The sequence below is a fragment of the Leptodactylus fuscus genome, chromosome 2 (assembly GCF_031893055.1).
Source record: "Leptodactylus fuscus isolate aLepFus1 chromosome 2, aLepFus1.hap2, whole genome shotgun sequence".
NCBI lineage: Eukaryota > Metazoa > Chordata > Amphibia > Anura > Leptodactylidae > Leptodactylus > Leptodactylus fuscus.
Window position 1 is genome coordinate 26,164,888 of NC_134266.1, and position 21,806 is coordinate 26,186,693.

Genomic DNA, 21,806 nt, shown 5'->3' on the forward strand with positions numbered 1-21,806 from the left:
GCCCCTGGGGTTCTGGCCTGGTTCCAATCACTGGGTCACATGAGCGGAACCAGCGTTGTTATGGGGGCTGGCTATGTAGGAAAAGGAAAGGGGCAGAGCGTCCCAAGGGTCAGAATGCTGATTTCCGACTACATGACCCAAGGGTCGGAATGAATCCGGAACCCCAAGTCCATCGTCATGAGTCAACCCCTTTAAGGATCTACAGGCCCAAGATCACTGGCCGGCTTTCTAGTCTGATAGTCCCTAATACTTGTCCTTCTACTTAGTTAAGACGATATTGGCGATACGTAGGGTTAAGTTATACTTTATTAAACATAAATAAAGATCTATATATATGGACCTTTGACTACATTCCCAACTAGAAATTTAACTCCTTTTCTGAAGTTACAAAATCGTTAGAGAAACTATTTTTGACATCGTATCCAGGTCCAAAAAGTTCTTCCATTAGGTTCTTCTTCCTGTCGCTCAGTGAAACTTGTGGATGTTTCCCCTTCTTTTTGTAATGATTGCCGGTATCAATTTTTGGCAAAGAAAGTTCTTCATGGCCAAGACTGAAGTCGCGTTGAAGCAATAGACTTTTATAGCTAGGGATGGGTCCAGACGCTGGGAAGCCTTGGTGGAGGTTCTCGGTGGCGATGGTGAATGTATAATGTCTACTGAGCCTCGGGAGGAAAGACCTTGTATCACCCGAGTCAGCTCTCCTTCCCAAGTCAACTTTATTTTCATCACACAAGTCATTGGCCTGGTTCTTCTCATCGAGTCTTGATTCCTCTAAACCCAGTTGTTCCTCTAATATTGGCCCCTCTGTTGAGCTTTCCTTTTCTTGTTCTTTGTACTTTCCATCTGTTTCCAAAAAGTCATCATTTTCCTCGTCCTGAAAGACTTCGGATGTGGGGGCCTCTACATATAAAAAAAAAATAAAAACATCTAATAAAATAGGATACAAAAATATTGCAAAAGTTCCCATACAAAACCTCGAAAAGATTTTGGAAAATTATCTTTCACACAATTTTTTTAAATTTTTTTTGAATGGTCACCTACATTATTGAGAGTATATATGGTTCCCTTTTTTGTTTTGAAGATACTTGCCATACAAATATTGGATGGTGTCAGGTGGGGTTCCTTGACCCAACCAAATGACATGATTCTGAGGGTCACTGCCATCATCCCAGCTCAGGAGGAGATTGGTGGCATGCCGGCACTTGCATGAGATCGGTAACAGGGTGGGAAGATGATCTGTGCAGCATGAACGGATCGTCTGTCCCTTCCTGATCTCTTACAAGCGCCAAAGCTTCAGGAGGAAAAATTGAGTTTAGGCATAATGTCTTCTCCGGATTAAGAGGCTGATCTGGACTTCTTTGGGTTTTCCAGGATTTTACATTGATGGCCATTGCTGGTGTTTGGTGGGGTGAAGAACACAACTGCTGGTACCACCGCGATCAACAGATGTACCCACAGCAAGACCCAGCACAGCACCATCATGTGCTCCAGTTGTATTGGTATTACTGCAAACAATTGAAATGCAAACCACAACCTCCAGACTCTGCTGACTGGGGTGGAGGAGGTCCTCCACCAGCTCCATTTCTTCACATCCTTAAATAGACTCCTCTGCAATGATTATGTAAAAGGTTGAATTGTTTCTCTAGTCCTCACCGTTCCCGAGCAATCACCGGAGCTAGTTTTGGGGCTTGATATACTATCCTCTCTAATGGCAGGTGGGTGGTGTCAGGCAGGAGCAGACAGAGGGTGTGATTCAGACCTCTGACACTGCCTCTTATCAGAGCTCTGAGTCACGCCTCCAGCCCGACACCACCCACTTGATATTAAGGAGTCTAGTTAGTATATCAGGCACCAAAACTAACAGCATGGATTGCTCAGGAATGGTGACCAATTTCAATTGTGTCAGAATCAGTGGAGCAGAGCCTATTAAAGGATAGAAAGAACTGGAGGTGGTGAAAGGTCCTCTTTAAGCTCCACTGGTACAGGGACAGATACATCTTGAGTGGAGAAAACACTGGTAATTGATTGATAGTCTTCCTCTGGCACTCACCTTGGCCGGCCATCTCAGGGTTACTTTCTTCCTCTACAGCATTGACATTCTCTGATTCAGTGTTCTGTAAAAATATTCATGTTTGATACGATATATCATATTAATATAGAATGTGGATAATATGGAAAATTACAGAGAGTTACATAGATAGCACGGCTAAAAAAACAAAAACAAATGTCCATCACGTTCAACCAGAGGATGGGAAAGGGTATGAAAATATTGATATAATGTGCAGTACAAATTGCCAGCAAGGTCATTATGCTAAAGTGACTGTATAGACAACTGACCTTTGGCTAAGTTGGACATGGACATGTGAATGGGAAAGCAAGACCCAAAGAACATGTCATAGTAATCTATGTAGGTCCATAGTCTGAGAAGAAGACCCAAGTTGAGGAGCTATCACATTTACAGTCACTTTCCAGTGCCGCAGGAGCTTCTTCTCTTCTGACTGTCCATTATATATTATGATGCATGCCTGTCCCAACACAGAACTGAGAAACATCTCTGGGGACCTACAGATACTTTGTAACCCAGAAACACATCTCTAAGATAGGTCGTATTATTATGACTGGTGGATGTCTGGGCCATGGTAGTCACGTCCACAGCTGGTGAGCAGGACTGGGAAGGAGCAACAGTGTATAAGCAGAAGATCGGTGAAGTCCCGGCTGGTGGAGCTCCATGATCAGTGATTTCCCCGCCATATACTAAATCTTACAACAGTTGGAGAACTCCTATAAGTTCTGTATGGATTGGATATCGTCCAGGTATATGACAAAACAAATGCTAAGGAAGTCATGGAAAATGTGACTTACTCAAAATTGCAAGAGTATTATACAGTCCAAAGAGCATGCTAAATACTTGTAATGGTGGCCTTACGTGTTTCCGCTCATCACCTTCACATAGATCAATGGGATTGCAGGCTCCACTTTATTGGAGATCCAAGACCCATGGATACGACGAAACACAAATAAGGGGCAATGGATATTTATTTTTGGCAATAATTTTGTAACGACTATCTTAGTCCAACTGACCAATTTTCCCTCACGCATATGAGCATCAGTTTGAGGAAGAGACGCGAGGTAAACGCAGCCAGGAGGTTAATGACATGGCAAGAGGTTCATGGTCAAGATGTAGAGTGAAGTTTTTTGGGGTCATAACAACCTCAAAAGTCCGTGGAACCAGAACACAGACACTGGGTAACACTTCACCATCCAGGAGCGGAGGAGGATGTGTGGTGGCTTGGTCTGCAGTGATATTGTGTGACCATGTCCTCATCTCTGAAATTTCCATCAAAATCATAACCCCAAAAATTTCTGCACATCAAAAAATTCCATTTTTGAAGACATATAAAGTTCTCCATAAAAAGTGTTTTTTAGGAATTTTTTGGTATTTTATCAGCAAATGAATTATAGGGGTTGTCCGAGCAAGAAAAACTAAAATATAGCGTACATCTTGTCTATGGGATCAGTCTGGGATTGCAGTATTCAATGGAATGGGACTGACCTGCAGTACCAGGTACATCCTATAGACATGAGTGGTGCTGTCTCTCCAAAGAGAAAGCAGAAGTCTTGTCAATGGAGAAGGAAGGGAACAACATATAGTGTATAGTAACATATATGTTCCTACAGTTATGCTTATTGTATTTTGTTTACCTTGTCACCGGGATCGCCGTATTCTTCGCCTTCGTGCACACTCGGCTGCTCTTGTATACACGTCTCACTCTCTGTCTGGGTGCTCTTAGCGAAAGTCAATCCTGAAAAACCACAAGATACAAGTCAGTGATTTCTGACAGAAGCCGCACCCCGGCAGCGCACGTGCTGCTCTTTCGGAGGTAGTCAATGCATTAAACTGTATCATCTACAGTTGTAGACATCTTCAGTGATATGTTCAGTGTTGTTATAACTAAGTAGCCTCGGAACGACTGATCTCAGGACACATTCTGATCCGCACCCCCAGAATATGCTGACCATACAAAAACAAGGTCATCAGGGCCAGTAGTGACAAGTGATACACCCTGTGTGACTACCCGGTCACACACATCAATGCCTCTCCTTGCCAATTGGCCATGTTGCTTTTCTATTCCAGGTTGTTGCCCCATACAACAAAAGCATGATGAGGTGTTATAAATGGGTGGTCCTAGAGGTCAGTGACATCACACTATGTGCATCATGGCATGTAACTCTATGGCATAGTTACTAATACTCCTGGGAAAAGGGCTTGAAGAGGGTATGAAAAAGGGACAGGGTTTGGGCAGAGGTGTAACTTGAAGCTCCTGGGCCTCATTGCATAATATATAACGGGACCCCCACTTACCATGTGCCATCTATAATATGGCTGTCCACTGATGCTGTAGGGAGGACTTTGGGCCATGAGGTTGCAGGGCCCCTGAGGTTGCAGGGCTCAGTAGTGATCGCTACTTGTGGACCACCTATAGCTACGCCCCTGGGTTTGGTTAAAATTGACCAAGTGGTTTGTGGGAGTTCCTGGGTGGGGCTGTTGGTGGCTATACTCTATGACATATCATTTCATATGTCTATATGCCTGGACTGTATACACTGGTAAACCTTATAGGTGTACACACATGGGCTTATGCCCTAGTGTGAACAGAGTCTAAATATTCAGATATTTTTGGTGACATCATGAGTGTCCTGCTCTCGTACATACAGTAAATCACACCTACCTCCCCCGCCATACAGGCCACCATATCTCCATATGCCTCTTGGCATTCTTCGGGCATAGATGTTTTTTATATGTAGTTCTCTCTCCTTTTCCTTAAAATAAAAGGAAACAAAAATTACAACCAACCATTTACTTTATTTTTACATATTTGTCTTTAAGTCGCATTTCTGTAGAACATTCAGGGGACATTCTTGTAATAATTTGGTCTACTGGAAAATTCAGAGAAACTATGGAGAATCTGAACCCCCCTGTAGGACTGTAATGGTACATTCCAGGGTTAAAGTGCAAGCTTCTGTTATTACATTTAGGGAAGAACTTATTAGAGCCCCTTTAAAATCCGATTTCCGATCATTTTCCAGCTGATCCTTTGCTCGATCGCCAATCGAGATCTGATCTTTCCCGATCCCGATCACTCAACCCTAGTCAATGCTTCTCTATGGGAAAAGTCACTTTTAGGGTTGTGCCGATCTTGAGATTTCAAAATCTGATTTCCGGTAATTTTCCAGCTGATCCCAATCGTGAAATTTGCTCGATCGCCGATCGGGGTACAATCTTTTCCGAACCCGATCGCTCAAACCTATAAGAGAGCTAACCATCATGATGGACCTGCCATTACAGGGAATGTTATGCTGGTATGAGGATCTTTGTGTCACCTGCTGGTCAGAAGTGATATTGCAGCCTTAGAATATTCTGCGCTTCTATGCTTGAAGGAAAATGGGCAGTGGGAAAATGTTTCAAGACCTAATTTTAGGCTCTATGATGCTTCACCGTTGGCCATGATTTGTAGGAAAATTAAAGCTGTACTCCAACAACTTCAAAGTTTCTCTAAGGGAAAGAAAGTTCTAAGTGTCCCTGCAAAAATCATAAAAACGGAACAAGGTAATTGTGTATAAGTCCCGATAAAGCCATGACTTTACTGAGGCTGGGTAGTAATATCTCTGCCATGTGCTGCAGCTTTACCTTGTGGTCAGGGTTAGAACAGCTACCATGTTGTGTATACAGCTGAGATATCCTCAGGGTGTGAGGCTGCAAAACTTCTCAAACTAATGAGATTGTTTGCACCAGACAGTCCTCTCTGGAATCATCTGATATAGACCACCTCCCGTGGCCTTAGGCTGCGTTCCCACGGAGTAACACGCCACTCATTCTGACATGTAAAGACGTGTCAGAGAGAGCGCAGTAAAACAGAATCCCATTGACTTCAATGGGTTCGGTCTTACGTGCGTTACCCAGTGAACTCAATGGGAGGCTTTTTTTACCTATTGCTTTCAATGTGATACGTGCGTTCAATGGGTAGCACGCATAAACCGGCACCCATTGAAGTCAATGGGATCTGTTTTGAAGCGCCTCACTCTGACACATGTTTACATGTCAGAATGAGCTGCGCGTTACTCCGTGGGAACGGAGCCTTACTGTTTGGTGTGTATTGGGGTATATTCACACGTGGCATATTTGTTGCAAAAATCTTTGCAACGGGTCCATTGATGTGAACAAGGCTCACAAGAATCTTTGTGTCTGGCACCAAATCAGCCATCTTTGGATGACTGGAACGGATTTACAATTGCAGAGATTTCTGTAACAAATTCTCGGCATAAAGGGCACCTTTCACCCCCTCCACCAACTCCAGATCTTTCCATCCCTCGATAGGCACCAATCCACTGACCCCAGAGAAGCTGGATTTTTTTTCTCTAACCCTCACCATTCCTGAGTAATCATTTCTGTTAGTTTCAGTAACCAGTATGCTAATTAGGCTCTCTACTGTCAAGTGGGCAGTCCCAGACTATCTTGTCCAGCCAAGGACTGTCCACCTGACAGTAGAAGCCGAATTAGCTTATTGGGGCTGAAACTAATACAAATTATTGCTCAAGAACAGGGAGGGCTAGAGAAAAAATTCCAACTGCAATAGGAATGGAGCTTATAGAAGGAAGCAAAGAGTTAGAGTTGGTGGAGATGGAGAAAGATTCCCTCTACAGCCATAATAGCTGGATGCCCTGTGTAGGGCCTGGGGTGCAAAAAGATTGGACTGTTGACAAACATGGTGACATAGTGTACCTGTATTTTAGGATCTGTGTTATGGCTAGCATACCTGGACCCCTAGCAGCTCCACTGTAAGAAGTTTGGAACCAAGACCCCCAAACTAAAATGTCACCTTTAGCGTTTGCTGTAGTACTAGAATCTCATCCTGCAGCTTCCTTGTGATGTCCCGGGCCTCAGACGCCTTCTTACTTTCTAAGCGCAGCTGTCGGTCATAGAAGTGTGCCGTGAGGTGGAGTTGTTTCTCCAGTCCCTGCAGGAAGAGTACAATTTTTTTTAACATGGCTAAGTTGTAGATAAGAAGCTGATAATATACAAAATGAGGCAATAAATCAATTAACTAGCTCAGCCCCTCCCTGATCCATAGACTTGTATGTGTGAGGCTGAATGTAAAGTATGTGAGCTGTCAGATTGGAGATGAGGAGAGGAACAACTGAATAAGGGGAGAAGTAAACAGCTATTCTTAATAAGACATATTACAGAGTTTCTTATATTCACCAGCACTATTCATTTATGACAAGCTGTTTATAACTGGAGGTACGCTTTAAGATCCCGAAGGGATTTTTATATTTTTGATGTAATTTCAAAACTTATGTTTTACATGCAAAAACATTTGCTCAGTATCAGGGATCTCTTACGTTGAGTCATGTTAATACCTCTTTATATTAGAGGGAACTAAAATTTGCGGCAAATTTTCCATCTGGATTTGCAGCGGCAGCTGAGGGGACAGAAGTTTAACAAATCTCATTCACATGCTGCGGAAAAAATTCTGTGAAATTTGATCTGTCAGGCTGCTGTCAGGCATAGTTTTTCCATGGTGTTTTTATTCGTAAAAAGTTTATATGGATGAATTTATGCCCAAATCTGCAGCTAATTCCGCCCAGATTCTGCCTTCCATTGTTTGCAACTGGAGATAGAGACCGCAGCAGGACACGGAAAAAATAAGTGTCCTGCTCAATCTTTCCGCGGATTCCACAGCTTAAAACTCCCTACCGATAAGGCCCATGCCCTGCATCAGTATCCTGTCGTAGTAAGGGTAAGTTCACACTGAGTTTTTTGGTCAGGGTTTTGAGGCCGTAATCACCTCAAAACCCTGACCAAAAAGACGGCTCCCATTGAAATCAATGGGAGCCGCTCAGGAGCTTTTTCCGGGAGCCGTTTCTTCCTGCTCCCGGAAAAAAGAAGCAAGATGTTCATTCTTTGGGCCAAGCCGCCTCATGATTTAGCCTGAAGAAACTCCACCCTCCGGACATTCATTGGGCCTAATCCGGAGCGGAGTGCACGGCTGGATGCCGGTACAGTGCACCGGCTTTCAGTCGTGGTGACCTGTTTTTGGATCAGAACCTGAGGCGGCCTCCGGCTTACCTCAGACTGCGTTCACACGGAGTGTTTTGGCTCAGGAATTTGGTCAGGAAACTGACTCAAATTCCTCCTCCAAAAAACGCCTCACCATACAGTCCTATGTATTCCGCTTGTAATTATTTTCTGCTAGCGGAAAAAAGAATCAACATGTTCATTCTTCAGGCTGATTCTGCCTGAAAAAAAATCAATGAAAGTCAATGGGAGGCGGAAAATCCACCTCACGGTTTTGGGATGCATTTTTTTAATGTGTTTTTTGACGCAGAATTGACAAAAACTGCCTCAAAAACGGCAAGGTGTTTTTAAGAAGATAATGCATGAATTCCCTGTATAACTTGTGTCTGGTATTGGAGACACAAGTTATAAGGCTGGAGCTACAGTGAATTTGGCCATGACACTCGTCACGTGAATAAAGATGGCAGTGTAGTGCTGACCATGACTGTAACACAGCAAATGAATGCGAACACGGTTTTATTATGACTCACATCTTGACCCGACATAATGGTCACAAAAAATCCATAAGTTTACGGTAATTTGTGAGTTGTTACGTGACCGCTTTTACTTTTATTGCTTGCAAGAGAGGCAACATGAGATTGAGGCCCGGTACACATCTGCGCATGGGTTTCCATTCGGAGGGTCCAATTGGAGACCCCCCCCCCCCAATGGAAACCTAATCTGCATAAAAAAGTGGTTACCTTAGGAAACCCATGGACCCCATAGACTATAATGGGGTCCGTTTCCATTCGGAGAGGCGAACAGAATGCCCGTATGGAGACCGGGCGCAGATGTGAATTGAGCTTAAGATCTTTGGTCACGTGATGGCCAAACCTGCTGTATAGTTCTTACCACAAGGCCCGATCCAAGCCTTGCCCGCCACCTTGTGCAAATGTGGATGGAGAGTGGCGGGGATCAGGACTGATTTATTATAACTCCTACATGGAGTGAATTTCCATTCTGGCACAGGGATGTCTGACAGATATATGAAGAGGCCACAGTCTCTTTGTAAATCTCCCGTTCCATGCACCAGCCGAGCCGTATATTAAGAATAGTGTAAAAAACACCAGTCTTAATAAATTTGCTCCAATGTTGTGAGTGCTGGCAGCAGGTACATCATCATTATTAAGAGGCTCTGGCTTCTTAAAAATTCTGGCGTACAGGGGAGGTCCCTTGTGCCAGAATAGAGATCTATGGTTGTCAGGGACTGGCCTAGATTCCAGGTATACATCACACCAGCGTTCTGAATGATGTTGTATAACGTGTACTACCATAATGTGCCAGCAGTGCCAGTGTCGGGCATGCTGGGAGTTGTAGTCTCGCAACAGCTGGTTGAATAGCACAGGTTGCTTGATGCCTACGCAGCGCCACCTAGCTGTCACCAGAGTCACTGATTATAAATAAAAACATGACGATTTTTTCCTCACAGAACGAATGTCCTTTGTCAGATTTCCCATTTACCAGGATAAAAATCCTCTCACCCCTAAAATAAAAACCGTAATAAATAAATCTAAATCCTTCACTCAGCTGTATATTATTTAGGGAAAGCTGGGTCACAATCAGTACAATTTCTGCAAGGATTTTCACCCAGCTTTTCCAGACTTCTGAATGTGAAATCTGCCTGGTTTACTACGGAATCTATCAGGTTAAACTGAACAATATGAGATTTATGATCTGGCCGTACATTATGTGATCATCACATGGGTCAGATACGTAGGTCAGGTTGTCACGGCCATGATTTTGGTGCTCAATTTTGTCAGTCTCCAGTTTGGTTGTATTTTGTAGTTACAAGGGGTGCAGAGATAGCAGTCCCTACTGGGACCCTCTACCACACAAATTATACTACGATTTTAAATGGCACATGATAGATAGGGGCCCCTTTATACATTGTGCATTTGGACCCATGCATTTCATGTCGCTCCTCTGCTATTGGGGAATATGGTGCGACTATACAATAGTTGACAGAAATTTCCACCAAACCCTTATAATATATCATATAATAGTAAATTAATAGACTCAATAGTATCTATCTGCTAGTAGTAAAATGGGTTAATGGGAATGGCGGTGTGACTTACAGGGAATGTCACCAAAACCCTACATATAAACCCAACCCTGCAGATAGACACAGTGTTGGCCAAAAGTATTGCCCCCCCCCCCCTGCAATTCTGTCTGATAATACTCAGTTTCTTCCAGAAAATGATTGCAAGCACAAACTCTTTGGTAATATCTTCATTTATTTTACTTGCAATGAAAAAAACACAAAAGAGAATGAAAAAAAAGTCAAATCATTGATCATTTTACACAAAACTCCAAAAATTGTCCGGACAGAAGTATTGGCCCCCTCAGCCTAATACTTCGTAGCACAACCATTAGACACAATAACTGCGCACGACCGCTTCCGGTAACCAGCAATGAGTTTCTTACAAGGCTCTGCTGGAAGTTTAGACCATTCTTCTTTGGCAAACTGCTCCAGGTCCCCCCTGAGATGTGAAGGGGGCCTTCTCCAAACTGCCATCAAGAGATCTCTCCTCCCCCACAGGTGATCTATGGGATTCAGGTCTGGACTCATTGCTGCCACTTTACAAGTCTCCAGGGCTTTCTCTCACCACCATTTTCTAGTGCTGACCTGAAGTGTGTTTTGGGTCATTGTCCTGCTGGAAGACCCCTGACCTCTGAGGGAGACCCAGCTTTCTCACACTGGGCCCTACATTATGCTGCACAATGTGTTGGTCGTCTTCAGACTTCATAATGCCGTGTACACGGTCAAGCAATCCAGTGCCAGAGGCAGCAAAGCAACCCCAACTTTAATCCATTTCAACTGGCTGCAAAAGTGATTTAGTTATTGCCACCACCTGTTAGGTGCCTCAGGTAAGTAACAGGTACTGTTAATTACACAAATTAGAGAAGCATCACATGATTTTTCAAACAGTGCCAATACTTTTGTCCACCCCCTTTTTTATGTTTGGTGTGGAATTATATCCAATTTGGCTTTTTGATAATTCTTTTTGTGGTTTTCCATTGAAGACAAATTAAATTAAGATAAAAAATACCAAAGAGTTTGTGCTTGTAATTATTTTCTGGAAGAAAATGAGTATTATCTGACAGAATTGCAGGGGTGCCAATACTTTTGGCCAACATTGTAGGTTCACCTGAATCATACAGTGTTTTTCTCTTGTGAATTGCTGCCTCTGTTCCCAAGATATTGCTGCTTTTGTCAATATGAAAATGAGCTCTTTGAAGCAAAGATGGTGCTGCCAATGCTCCAACCAGGTAAGCAGCAACACCCTCATTACTCCAAAGTGCTAATCTGCATATTGAGAAAAATAGCAATATCTCAGCAATGGAGGAAGCGATTCACAATGGAAAAACACTTTTGATTTAGGTAACCTATCTATCTGCAGGGCTGGGGTGATATTATTGTGTCTGGTGACACTAACCTATCTATCTGCAGGGCTGGGGTGATATACTGGTTCTGGTGACACTAACCTATCTATCTGCAGGGCTGGGGTGATATGCTGGTTCTGGTGACACTAACCTATCTATCTGCAGGGCTGGGGTGATATGCTGGTTCTGGAGACACTAACCTATCTATCTGCAGGGCTGGGGGGATATGCTGGTTCTGGTGACACTAACCTATCTATCTGCAGGGCTGGGGTGATATGCTGGTTCTGGTGACAGTAACCTATCTATCTGCAGGGCTGGAGTGATATGCTGGTTCTGGAGACACTAACCTATCTATCTGCAGGGCTGGGGTGATATGCTGGTTCTGGTGACACTAACCTATCTATCTGCAGGGCTACGGTGATATTCTGGTTCTGGCATCTATGACTTTTGATTTCCTATTATACAGACAATTTTACATTTTAGATCTAAGGTTACTTTTAGGCTAGTCTTACCTTTACTTTAGTGCTATCAATTTCCATCTTGATCAGAAGATTACATAACTTATTATTGAGCTCTTCTCTCTCGGCGAGATTCTGATCCTCCGTAAGTCTCTGTAACCTCTGTAAACTATCCTTTGCTTTGAGCAATTCGTTTTCGGCCATTTTTAGCTTGAGGGACAGCCCTCGCTCACTTTCCTGAGTAGCTCTTAGGCTCTGTCTCAATGTCCTTATTTCATTACTGTGCCTGGATATAAGATGGTGTATACTGCTGTCTGGGCTTTCATATTTCTGTAGCGCCTTCATGTGTCTGTGCTGGAGACGGGTCAGTAGCCGGTTCTCGCGGTTCACTACGTCCAGGGTGCGTTGGACGTCGCACAGTTCATCCTTTAGTTCCTTAATTTTGTGGACTTGTGCTGATAAGATACGCTGTGTGACATCACTTTCGGACTTAGGGAAGAGTAGATGTTGTGGCTTAAGCGATGAGCGCTTCCATGGAGGCGACTTCCTCCAGGAAAATCCTTTGTTTGCTAGTCACAAAACAAAGGCTTTGTTAATGGATTAAAGTGGCAATCAACATAAAACTGATATATTGTGTTATGCCTAGTGCAGGGCTTAAGGAGCGTGGCACGCAAGCATGGGTTCTCCTGTGTCAAGCTCTGCCCCTGAGGATCCTATTACAAGAAAACTCAACTCTAGCATTTTGGGACCTGATATTCTATTTCATTGTGCCATTGTTTACTATGTGGATTTTGGCCAGCAGAAATGTGATAATATTGTAAAGGTATGCACAGATTGTAAGCTCTTGCGAGCAGGGTCCTCAGTCCCATTGTGTGAAGTGACTATTTCTTTGTAATGTATCTATTTGTCTGTATTTGAACCCTATAAATTGTACAGCGCTGCGGAATATGTTGGCGCTATATAAATAAAATGTATTATTACTATTAAAGGTCATATGATCCACAAGTAGATGCAAAATTTCTTTCTCTAAAATTGCATAAAATTGGCTTTAAAGGTGCTCCCTCAGTGAAAAAGGAACATTTGATCCCCCAGAACCAATCCTAATCTGTCTGAGACCGCCTAAATATTTAGGACTGATAACATTTGGGTAGAGTTATTGTAAGCAGGAAATTCGCATATTTGCTGAGATTTGACGGCTGAGTTAAAAAAAAGTTCTGCTCCTTTTCTTCCACTCTTGTCCATGGATTGGGTCTGGTAGCACAGCTCAGGTTCAATGAAGCTAATCTGCAATACCAGACACATCCTTATGAGCAAAAGTGGTGCTGTTTCTAGAAAAAGAAGCATTTATTCCTATACCTCCAACTGTCCCACAGGCATAGGCTATGTCCATCAGTCCCATAGACATAGGCTATCTCTACCATCCCATAGACAAAGACTATCTTCATCAGTCCTAAGACTTTCTTACCAACTTTAGGAAAGGTTTGACACATTTTTCTTTTCTCTGGTGTTTTCTGCACTTCATTTACTCTTTCGGACGTCTCAGTAGAGGAGTGGTCACTGAGACTTGTCTTACTTCTGTCGCTTGGGCTTGTACTGTCACTGGTGGGGCTTTGGGTCAGGTCATTGAGATGACTGAAGGGCCTCTCCTCAGGATCTGTAGAAGACTGTGTGTATTATCCTGTACTGTGACATCACTGTGTGTATTATCCTGTACTGTGACATCACTGTGTGTATTATCTCTGTACTGTGACATCACTGTGTGTATTATCCGTGTACTGTGACATCACTGTGTGTATTATCCCTGTACTGTGACATCACTGTGTGTATTATCCCTGTACTGTGACATCACTGTGTGTATTATCCCTGCACAGTGACATCACCTTGTATATTATCCCTGTGCTGTGACATCACTGTATTATCCCTGTACTGTGACATCACTATGTGTATTATCCCTGTACTGTGACATCACTGTGTGTATTATCCGTGTACTGTGACATCACTGTGTGTATTATCCCTGTACTGTGACATCACTGTGTGTATTATCCCTGTACTGTGACATCACTGTGTGTATTATCCCTGTACTGTGACATCACTGTGTGTATTATCCCTGTACTGTGACATCACTGTGTGTATTATCCCTGCACAGTGACATCACCTTGTATATTATCCCTGTGCTGTGACATCACTGTGTGTATTATCCCTGTACTGTGACATCACTGTGTGTATTATCCCTGTACTGTGACATCACTGTGTGTATTATCTCAGTACTGTGACATCACTGTGTGTATTATCCCTGTACTGTGACATCACTGTGTGTATTATCCCTGCACAGTGACATCACCTTGTATATTATCCCTGTGCTGTGACATCACTGTATTATCCCTGTACTGTGACATCACTGTGTGTATTATCTCTGTACTGTGACATCACTGTGTGTATTATTCCTGTACTGTGACATCACTGTGTGTATTATCTCTGTACTGTGACATCACTGTGTGTATTATCCCTGTACTGTGACATCACTGTGTGTATTATCTCTGTACTGTGACATCAATGTGTGTATTATCTCTGTACTGTGACATCACTGTGTGTGTTATTCCTGTACTATGACACCACTGTGTGTATTATCCCTGTACTGTGACATCACTGTGTGTATTATTCCTGTACTGTGACATCACTGTGTGTATTATCCCTGTACTGTGACATCACTGTGTGTATTATCTCTGTACTGTGACATCACTGTGTGTGTTATTCCTGTACTATGACACCACTGTGTGTATTATCCCTGTACTGTGACATCACTGTGTGTATTATTCCTGTACTGTGACATCACTGTGTGTATTATCTCTGTACTGTGACATCACTGTGTGTATTATCTCTGTACTGTGACATCACTGTGTGTATTATTCCTGTACTGTGACATCACTGTGTGTATTATCTCTGTACTGTGACATCACTGTGTGTATTATCTCTGTACTGTGACATCACTGTGTGTATTATCTCTGTACTGTGACATCACTGTGTGTATTATCCCTGTACTGTGACATCTCTCTGTGTAATATCTCTGTACTGTGACAACACTTTGTCTATGCCATGGAGAAAGCCTAGACACACACTATCTCCATCAGTCCTAAGACTTTCTTACCAACATTAGGAAAGGTTTGACACGTCTTTCTTTTCTCTGGTGTTTTCTGCACTTCATTTACTCTTTCGGACGTCTCAGTAGAGGAGTGGTCACTGAGACTTGTCTTACTTCTGTCGCTTGGGCTTGTACTATCACTGGTGGGGCTTTGGGTCAGGTCATTGAGATGACTGAAGGGCCTCTCCTCAGGATCTGTAGAAGGCTCACTTCTCCATTCTCTGTCTTCACCTGAAACCTCAAAACTCATCCTTGCAGGACTAACAGTGGAGGATATCAGACCTAAGATGACCTTGTCTGTAATGACTGTTCCATTTGGTGATGTTGGATCAGAACCATCATGCTGGTCCTCATACCCTGTGTAAAAAATTGGATAGATTAGCCTATTATAAGAAGTAATCCAACAATGGATGTAATTCATCATTCCCGCTATATGGAGATGATATTGAGTGTATTTTTGGTGTAAGGTCCTGTATATACAACACAAGTCATAATGGACTGGCATAGAGTTCCAAAAAACTGGTGTGAGTTATAATAAATATGTTGGGTCAAGGCGTTCCCTGGATCACAATTGGGGTTGTGAAGCTCATTTGGCACAAGAAAGGGCCTTGCACATGTGCACCACATCATCCTCCCGCATTGTCTCCTATTGACATTTGGGGAAATTTATTGATACCGGTGTTTCATACATTTGTCTTAATAGAGGCCCCAACTGGCACAAGACACAACTGAATTATCCAGCGTTTCTGGCCTCCTAATATATCAGGTGTAGGCCGTGTCCTAGAATTAAAATCTATAGTAGCCAGGGACTGGAGTAAATTTCATGTATAACTGATTCCAGTTTTCCAAGGTGTCCCCATTCTGCCTAATTTTGCAGAAAGTGGCGACAAAGACGCAGAATGAGGGATGTGGTGCAGAATCTTTGGCACAAGAAAGGGCAATGTGCCAAGGATGTGCCACGATAAGGCTCCATGCATGCAAACATTGTCAGTGTGCTAGCCGTGTATATTACAGCTAGAATACTGACCCATTATACTGTAAGGGCCCCATACACATAACAGTGTAATATCACGAGCCATGCATGGGGCTCACTTAAGAATATTAAGGGGTCTGTAGGGGCACGGGTAGCCCCCTGTGTCTGCTTGTGAATATCGGCACAGTTCCCTAAAAAGCATAAAAGGGTTGAATCAATCATGAGTACAGAAGTCTATGGGCCTATTCTGAACCCCCCAGGTGCCCTATTCTACATGTTGTACATTACAAATCTGGAGCGCCCTCTTTTAATTTTTCACCTTCAGGTTTTATAAACTGGAGTGAAATATGGTGTATACAGGAGATAATGTAGTTTTTTTCTTTGGTACCATTTTGGAGTATAAAAGATTATTTGATCAATTTCTATTCCATTTTTGGGTGGTAAAAAGTGACCATAAAACATTCTGGCTTTATTTAAAAAAAAAAAATTATGGCATCATTGCACCAAATACCTTTTCTTATTCCTAGGTAATAAGGTTTGCCATAGTGGGAAACAAATACACTGCCTGGCCAAAAAAAAAAGTCGCTAGTGTTAATATTTAGTTGGGCCACCATGAGCACGAATAACAGCACGCATCCGTATCGGCATGGAGTCTATAATGTTCTGCAGTGTAGACTCAGGGATTTTGATCCAATTCTCGAGTATCAGGGAGCCCAGTTTACGCAGATTCGTTGGGGGTGGTGAGTGGCAGCGCAGGTTCCTTTCCAGCACATTCCAGTGTTTCGTGTGCTTCTCATCGCACCCGGACACGACCATCACTCTGGAACAATGTGAAACGTGATTCATCTGACCACATGACCCTTCTCCACTGCTCTAGAGTCCAATCCTTGTGGTCTCTTGCAAATGACAGGCGCCGGCATCTGTTGGTCTCTGTCACCAATGGCTTTCATGTGGCGACACAACTGTACAGACCCATTCCTTTGAGTTCTCGTCGCATTTTTCGCTCCGAAATGTGTCACTCCGTCGAGTTGAACATCTGTGTGAGCTCAAAGGTGGTTTTCCGGCGGTTATTCTTCACCAGTCGCTTTAGGGACCTACGACCTTGAGTCTCGAGTATAGTCTTACGCCCACACTTTCCACGGTTGGAGGGGGGTTCTCCACCATCTCGCCATGTTCGTATGATACGCTGAACAGTTCTCTGTCCGATACCAGTTACTTTGGCTATCTCCTTGGTCGATTTGTTGGCCTGATGCAATCCAATGACTTGCCCCTTCTTGAAGGCACTAACATCTCTTCCTCTGGTAGCTCTTCCGTTGGTAGACATCACTTCACACCTTTAATTATGATCTGCACTTGACAGGCTACAGCTCAATTATATATATTCAAGAATATATGCAAATTCCTGTCATGAACAGTTCATAATTATATCAGGGGTGGAACGGGACCTTGTTGCACAAGGTGACTTTTTTTTTTGGCCAGGCAGTGTATTTTTCTGTGTTGTTTTTTGATTAATAATTATTTTACATTTTCTATAGTTTTTCTGGGGGATCAGACCACATTGATGATATAATACACTGCGATGCTAGGTTGACATCTGCCTCGGGCTCTATATCGTTTCGGGTCCGCTGTGAGACCCATTGACCGTATTGGGGTCCGCTGTTTTCATACTGAAAGTGGCGGAGAGAAAAATCCTCCATGCAGGACTTTTCTCTCCTCCGTTTTTTGGTGTTTTCTACAAAAGATTCTTGACCTGGCCTAATAGAAGTACAAAGATGGCAGAACTGGGGTCTTCACTAGGACCTGTGATGATAACTATCAGCACAAGGGGTGTAACCTGAGGGGTGCAGAGGCTGCAGTCACACCTAGGCCTGCTGATAACGCAGGTCTAAAAGCAAAACTGCCTTGGTTGCTCACAACAACCAATCATAGCGCAGCTTTCATTTTGTATTCTGCTGCAGAAAAATGAAAGCTGTGCTGTGATTGGTTGCTTTTGGCAATCGAGTCAGTTTTGCTTTTACATTGATTTAATATGTCTGCCCTCTTGAGCGCTGTCTATATAGAGATTGGGGAGGAAGAGGGGGCGATAAAGTCCGGCTGTCACTGACAGCGTCTCCCCGCTCCTGCAGCTACCTCCCGCACATATAGAGTGAATGGGTGGCCAACAAGTGCTTAAATTGCTGACTTTTGATGCTATAGGGAGACTACTTATATTAATCCACAGATAGCTGTGCTAAATGTCAAACTCAGCTCTGCTACATCCCGTATAGCGGCTATGTCCTATATTACTATATCCTATACCATGACCATTGCTCTGCTCTGGGGCTCAACTGCCAGTCTGCCATAGATAAGTCACCTACATCAGTTTAGGATCCCAAAAATGATATCTTGTCCCCAGGTAGTGCACCCCTCGCTGGCTCGCCTCTACGCTGACAGCAGTACATCCCCCATCGCCTGTTACCTGCGCTCTGCTCACTTCCCTCCAACAGTTTCCAACAGATGTTTCGCTGGAAAAAAACCCAACAACAACCTGTATCCGGTTGCTATAGATACAGGAAACCGAAGCATCTGCTGTGCATGCTGGGAGGTGTAGTTCTTGGAGCCAGGACTCCATCTTGTGGCCAGATAGGTGATGCCAGTCTATCATACAATGCCGTGTATCAGCTAGTGCCGGTGCCTGCACCCTGTGCCAGTATTTGTCAGTGCTCCGCTATTTCAGAGTCTATACATTGTTATATAAAATTGTGAAATGAGAAACATCCTAATAAAATATTAATCTCCTGAACTGATAGATGCAGGGCAAGTGTGTCCCGGATGATCAGATATGTTGTACAGTTCATAGGTATATGGGGACAGGGGGCGCAACACATTTTGCAGGGACCAGAGAGTTTAAGGCTAAGGGTGCAGGGGACAAACGCAGAAAAAAAGTGCTTTGGTGGCAACGCATCGCTGTTCTTCCTGCAGCGCTTTAAACAGAAAGTTATTGTGTTACAATATGTTGATATGCTGCAAGCTACATAACTTCGCCAGTTTCGGAAATCGTGGCATTTCCAACCTATGGGGCCCCGACCTAAAGGAGTTTCCCAGGATTAAAATATTGATGGCGTATTCTTAAAGGGATTGTCCAGGAATGTGACAATTCAGGGAGGAGGCCGGGGAAGGTGAAATGTGCACCGGTATCCACTGCCCCTATCCATTTTGGCGCACACCGCAAAGTCATCCTGCACTGCATGTGACCGCTGCGGCCAATCAGAATCCTCAGCAGCCGCAGGTTTGACAATGACAACACCCACAGATCAGCTATCTGAAGTGACCTGGATGAGCGCCATTTACACTTCATATGTCATCATTAGCATGGCCTGTTCACAGCTCAGTCCCATTCAAGTGAATACGGCTGAGCAGCAGTACCATATATAACCACTATACAATGGATGGTGCTGTGTTTAGTAAGCAGTGAAAAAAAACCCCAGCACTTATCGAATGTTGCAGCCTCAAAAAAACTGTTTATTCGTGAGGGTCAAGCTGGGACTGATATAACATGGATAATAGAGATGAGCGAGTACTGTTCAGATCAGCCGATCCGAACAGCACGCACGCATTGAAATGAATGGACGTAGCCGGCACGCGGGGGGTTAAGCGGCCGGCTGGCGTCAAAGCGGAAGTACCAGGTGCTTCCATTCATTTCAATGCGTGCGTGCTGTTCGGATCGGCTGATCTGAACAGTACTCGCTCATCTCTAATGGATAACATAAGACCCCTTTCTAGTTACAGCTCTGAGATCTTCCTCCCAACATCTGAATCTACGTTTATGGAACATCTTTAAACCCCACCCACAAGACACCACGAAATAACCATTTTTGGCTATATTTGCATATACCACACCCATATGCTGAGGTGCAGGGGTGTTGACCCCAAAACTCGCTCTTCCAAAAATATATATAACACATTCCTAAATGATACTTGATAGGTAGGGGCCCCATTATGGGTTATGCAGCGTGGTCCGGGAACTTGAAGTCATGCCTCTGCTGGGGTGGTCTCTGTCTCTAAGCCCTTTGGTAGTCCTGAATGCCCAAATGGCCAATCTATGGCCACCATGTGTTCCATGGCACAGAAATGCTGCTTCTTTACATGTGCAGATATTGCGACAGTCTTGCAGCACTTACAGTCCTCTCCATTACAAAGTTGATGATAAGCTTGCCCATTACTGCCCTCCTGGACTAGTGCAATATTCAGCATTCTTATTGCACTCACCTGCTTGTATGAGGTGCAGGCAAACCACAAAAGGAGTCAGACAAATTCTTAAGAAAAGTGCCCCTGACCTGGACACTGCTTTGACGCAGGGTTACACCGAATCTACCGGACCTGTGTGTGCCTATAAAGCTATTTTTAATCATGTATTGGCTAGCAGGGCATGCTGGGACTTGTAGGTCTACAAGAGCTGGACGTCTATAGGTTGCCTAGCACTGAAGTAAACATATTCAGATTTGGCAAACTCTGTATGTAGTCAGACGACCAAAATGAACCGCGAAAGTAATACCTAAAATAATCCATGGTGAGGCCTGTGGTGCTCCTGTGTACTGACAGTCAGGGCTACAAAACATCTTAATCTCCATACCCACCAATAAATACATCTTGTATCTAGCCTAGTTGTGGATTAATACTTAGGGCAGGTATATGTACAGTATCTTCATAATTGGCTTCTGTGATATCTCCGTGTTTGCAACTCTTCCCCTGTACTGTGACATCACTGTGTGTATTATCCCTGTACTGTGACATCACTGTGTGTATTATCCCTGTACTGTGACATCACTGTGTGTATTATCTCTGTACTGTGACATCACTGTGTGTATTATCTCTGTACTGTGACATCACTGTGTGTATTATCCCTGTACTGTGACATCACTGTGTGTATTATCTCTGTACTGTGACATCACTGTGTGTATTATCCCTGTACTGTGACATCACTGTGTGTATTATCTCTGTACTGTGACATCACTGTGTGTATTATCCCTGTACTGTGACATCACTGTGTGTATTATCTCTGTACTGTGACATCACTGTGTGTATTATCTCTGTACTGTGACGTCACTGATGGTATTATCCTGTACTGTGATGTCACTGTGTATTATCTCTGTACTGTGACATCACTGTGTGTATTATCCCTGTACTGTGACATCACTGTGTGTATTATCCCTGTACTGTGACATCACTGTGTGTATTATCCTGTACTGTGACATCACTGTGTGTATTATCCTGTACTGTGACATCACTGTGTGTATTATCCCTGTACTGTGACATCACCTTGTATATTATCCCTGTACTGTGACATCACTGTGTGTATTATCCCTGTACTGTGACATCACCTTGTATATTATCCCTGTACTGTGACATCACTGTGTGTATTATCCCTGTACTGTGACATCACTGTGTGTATTATTCCTGTACTGTGACATCACTGTGTGTAGTATCTCTGTACTGTGACATCACCGTGTGTATTATCCCTGTACTGTGACATCACCGTGTGTATTATCCCCGTACTGTGACATCACCGTGTGTATTATCCCCGTACTGTGACATCACCGTGTGTATTATCCCTGTACTGTGACATCACCGTGTGTATTATCCCTGTACTGTGACATCACTTTGTCTATGCCATTCATGCAGTTCTATTATATCAGTGTACAGTAGCCTCAGTATTCATTGAATTAAAGGTAACTCTCGCCAGTGAATGAATTTTCC

The 21,806-nt window shown here is 43.5% G+C and overlaps 1 protein-coding gene across 1 annotated transcript; it reads right to left on the reverse strand.

Annotated features, from left to right (window-relative positions):
- Nucleotides 1-358: 358 nt before the first annotated feature.
- Nucleotides 359-18,594, reverse strand: LCA5L (lebercilin LCA5 like). The gene is made up of 9 exons (XM_075263049.1): nt 18,529-18,594; nt 15,104-15,454; nt 13,424-13,612; nt 12,013-12,527; nt 6,879-7,016; nt 4,731-4,821; nt 3,703-3,803; nt 2,051-2,114; nt 359-900 (listed from the first exon to the last, which is right to left on the reverse strand). The coding sequence occupies exons 2-9, from the start codon at nt 15,345-15,347 to the stop codon at nt 359-361; spliced, it is 1,884 nt and encodes a 627-aa protein (XP_075119150.1). The 5' UTR covers nt 15,348-15,454; nt 18,529-18,594.
- Nucleotides 18,595-21,806: the final 3,212 nt, after the last annotated feature.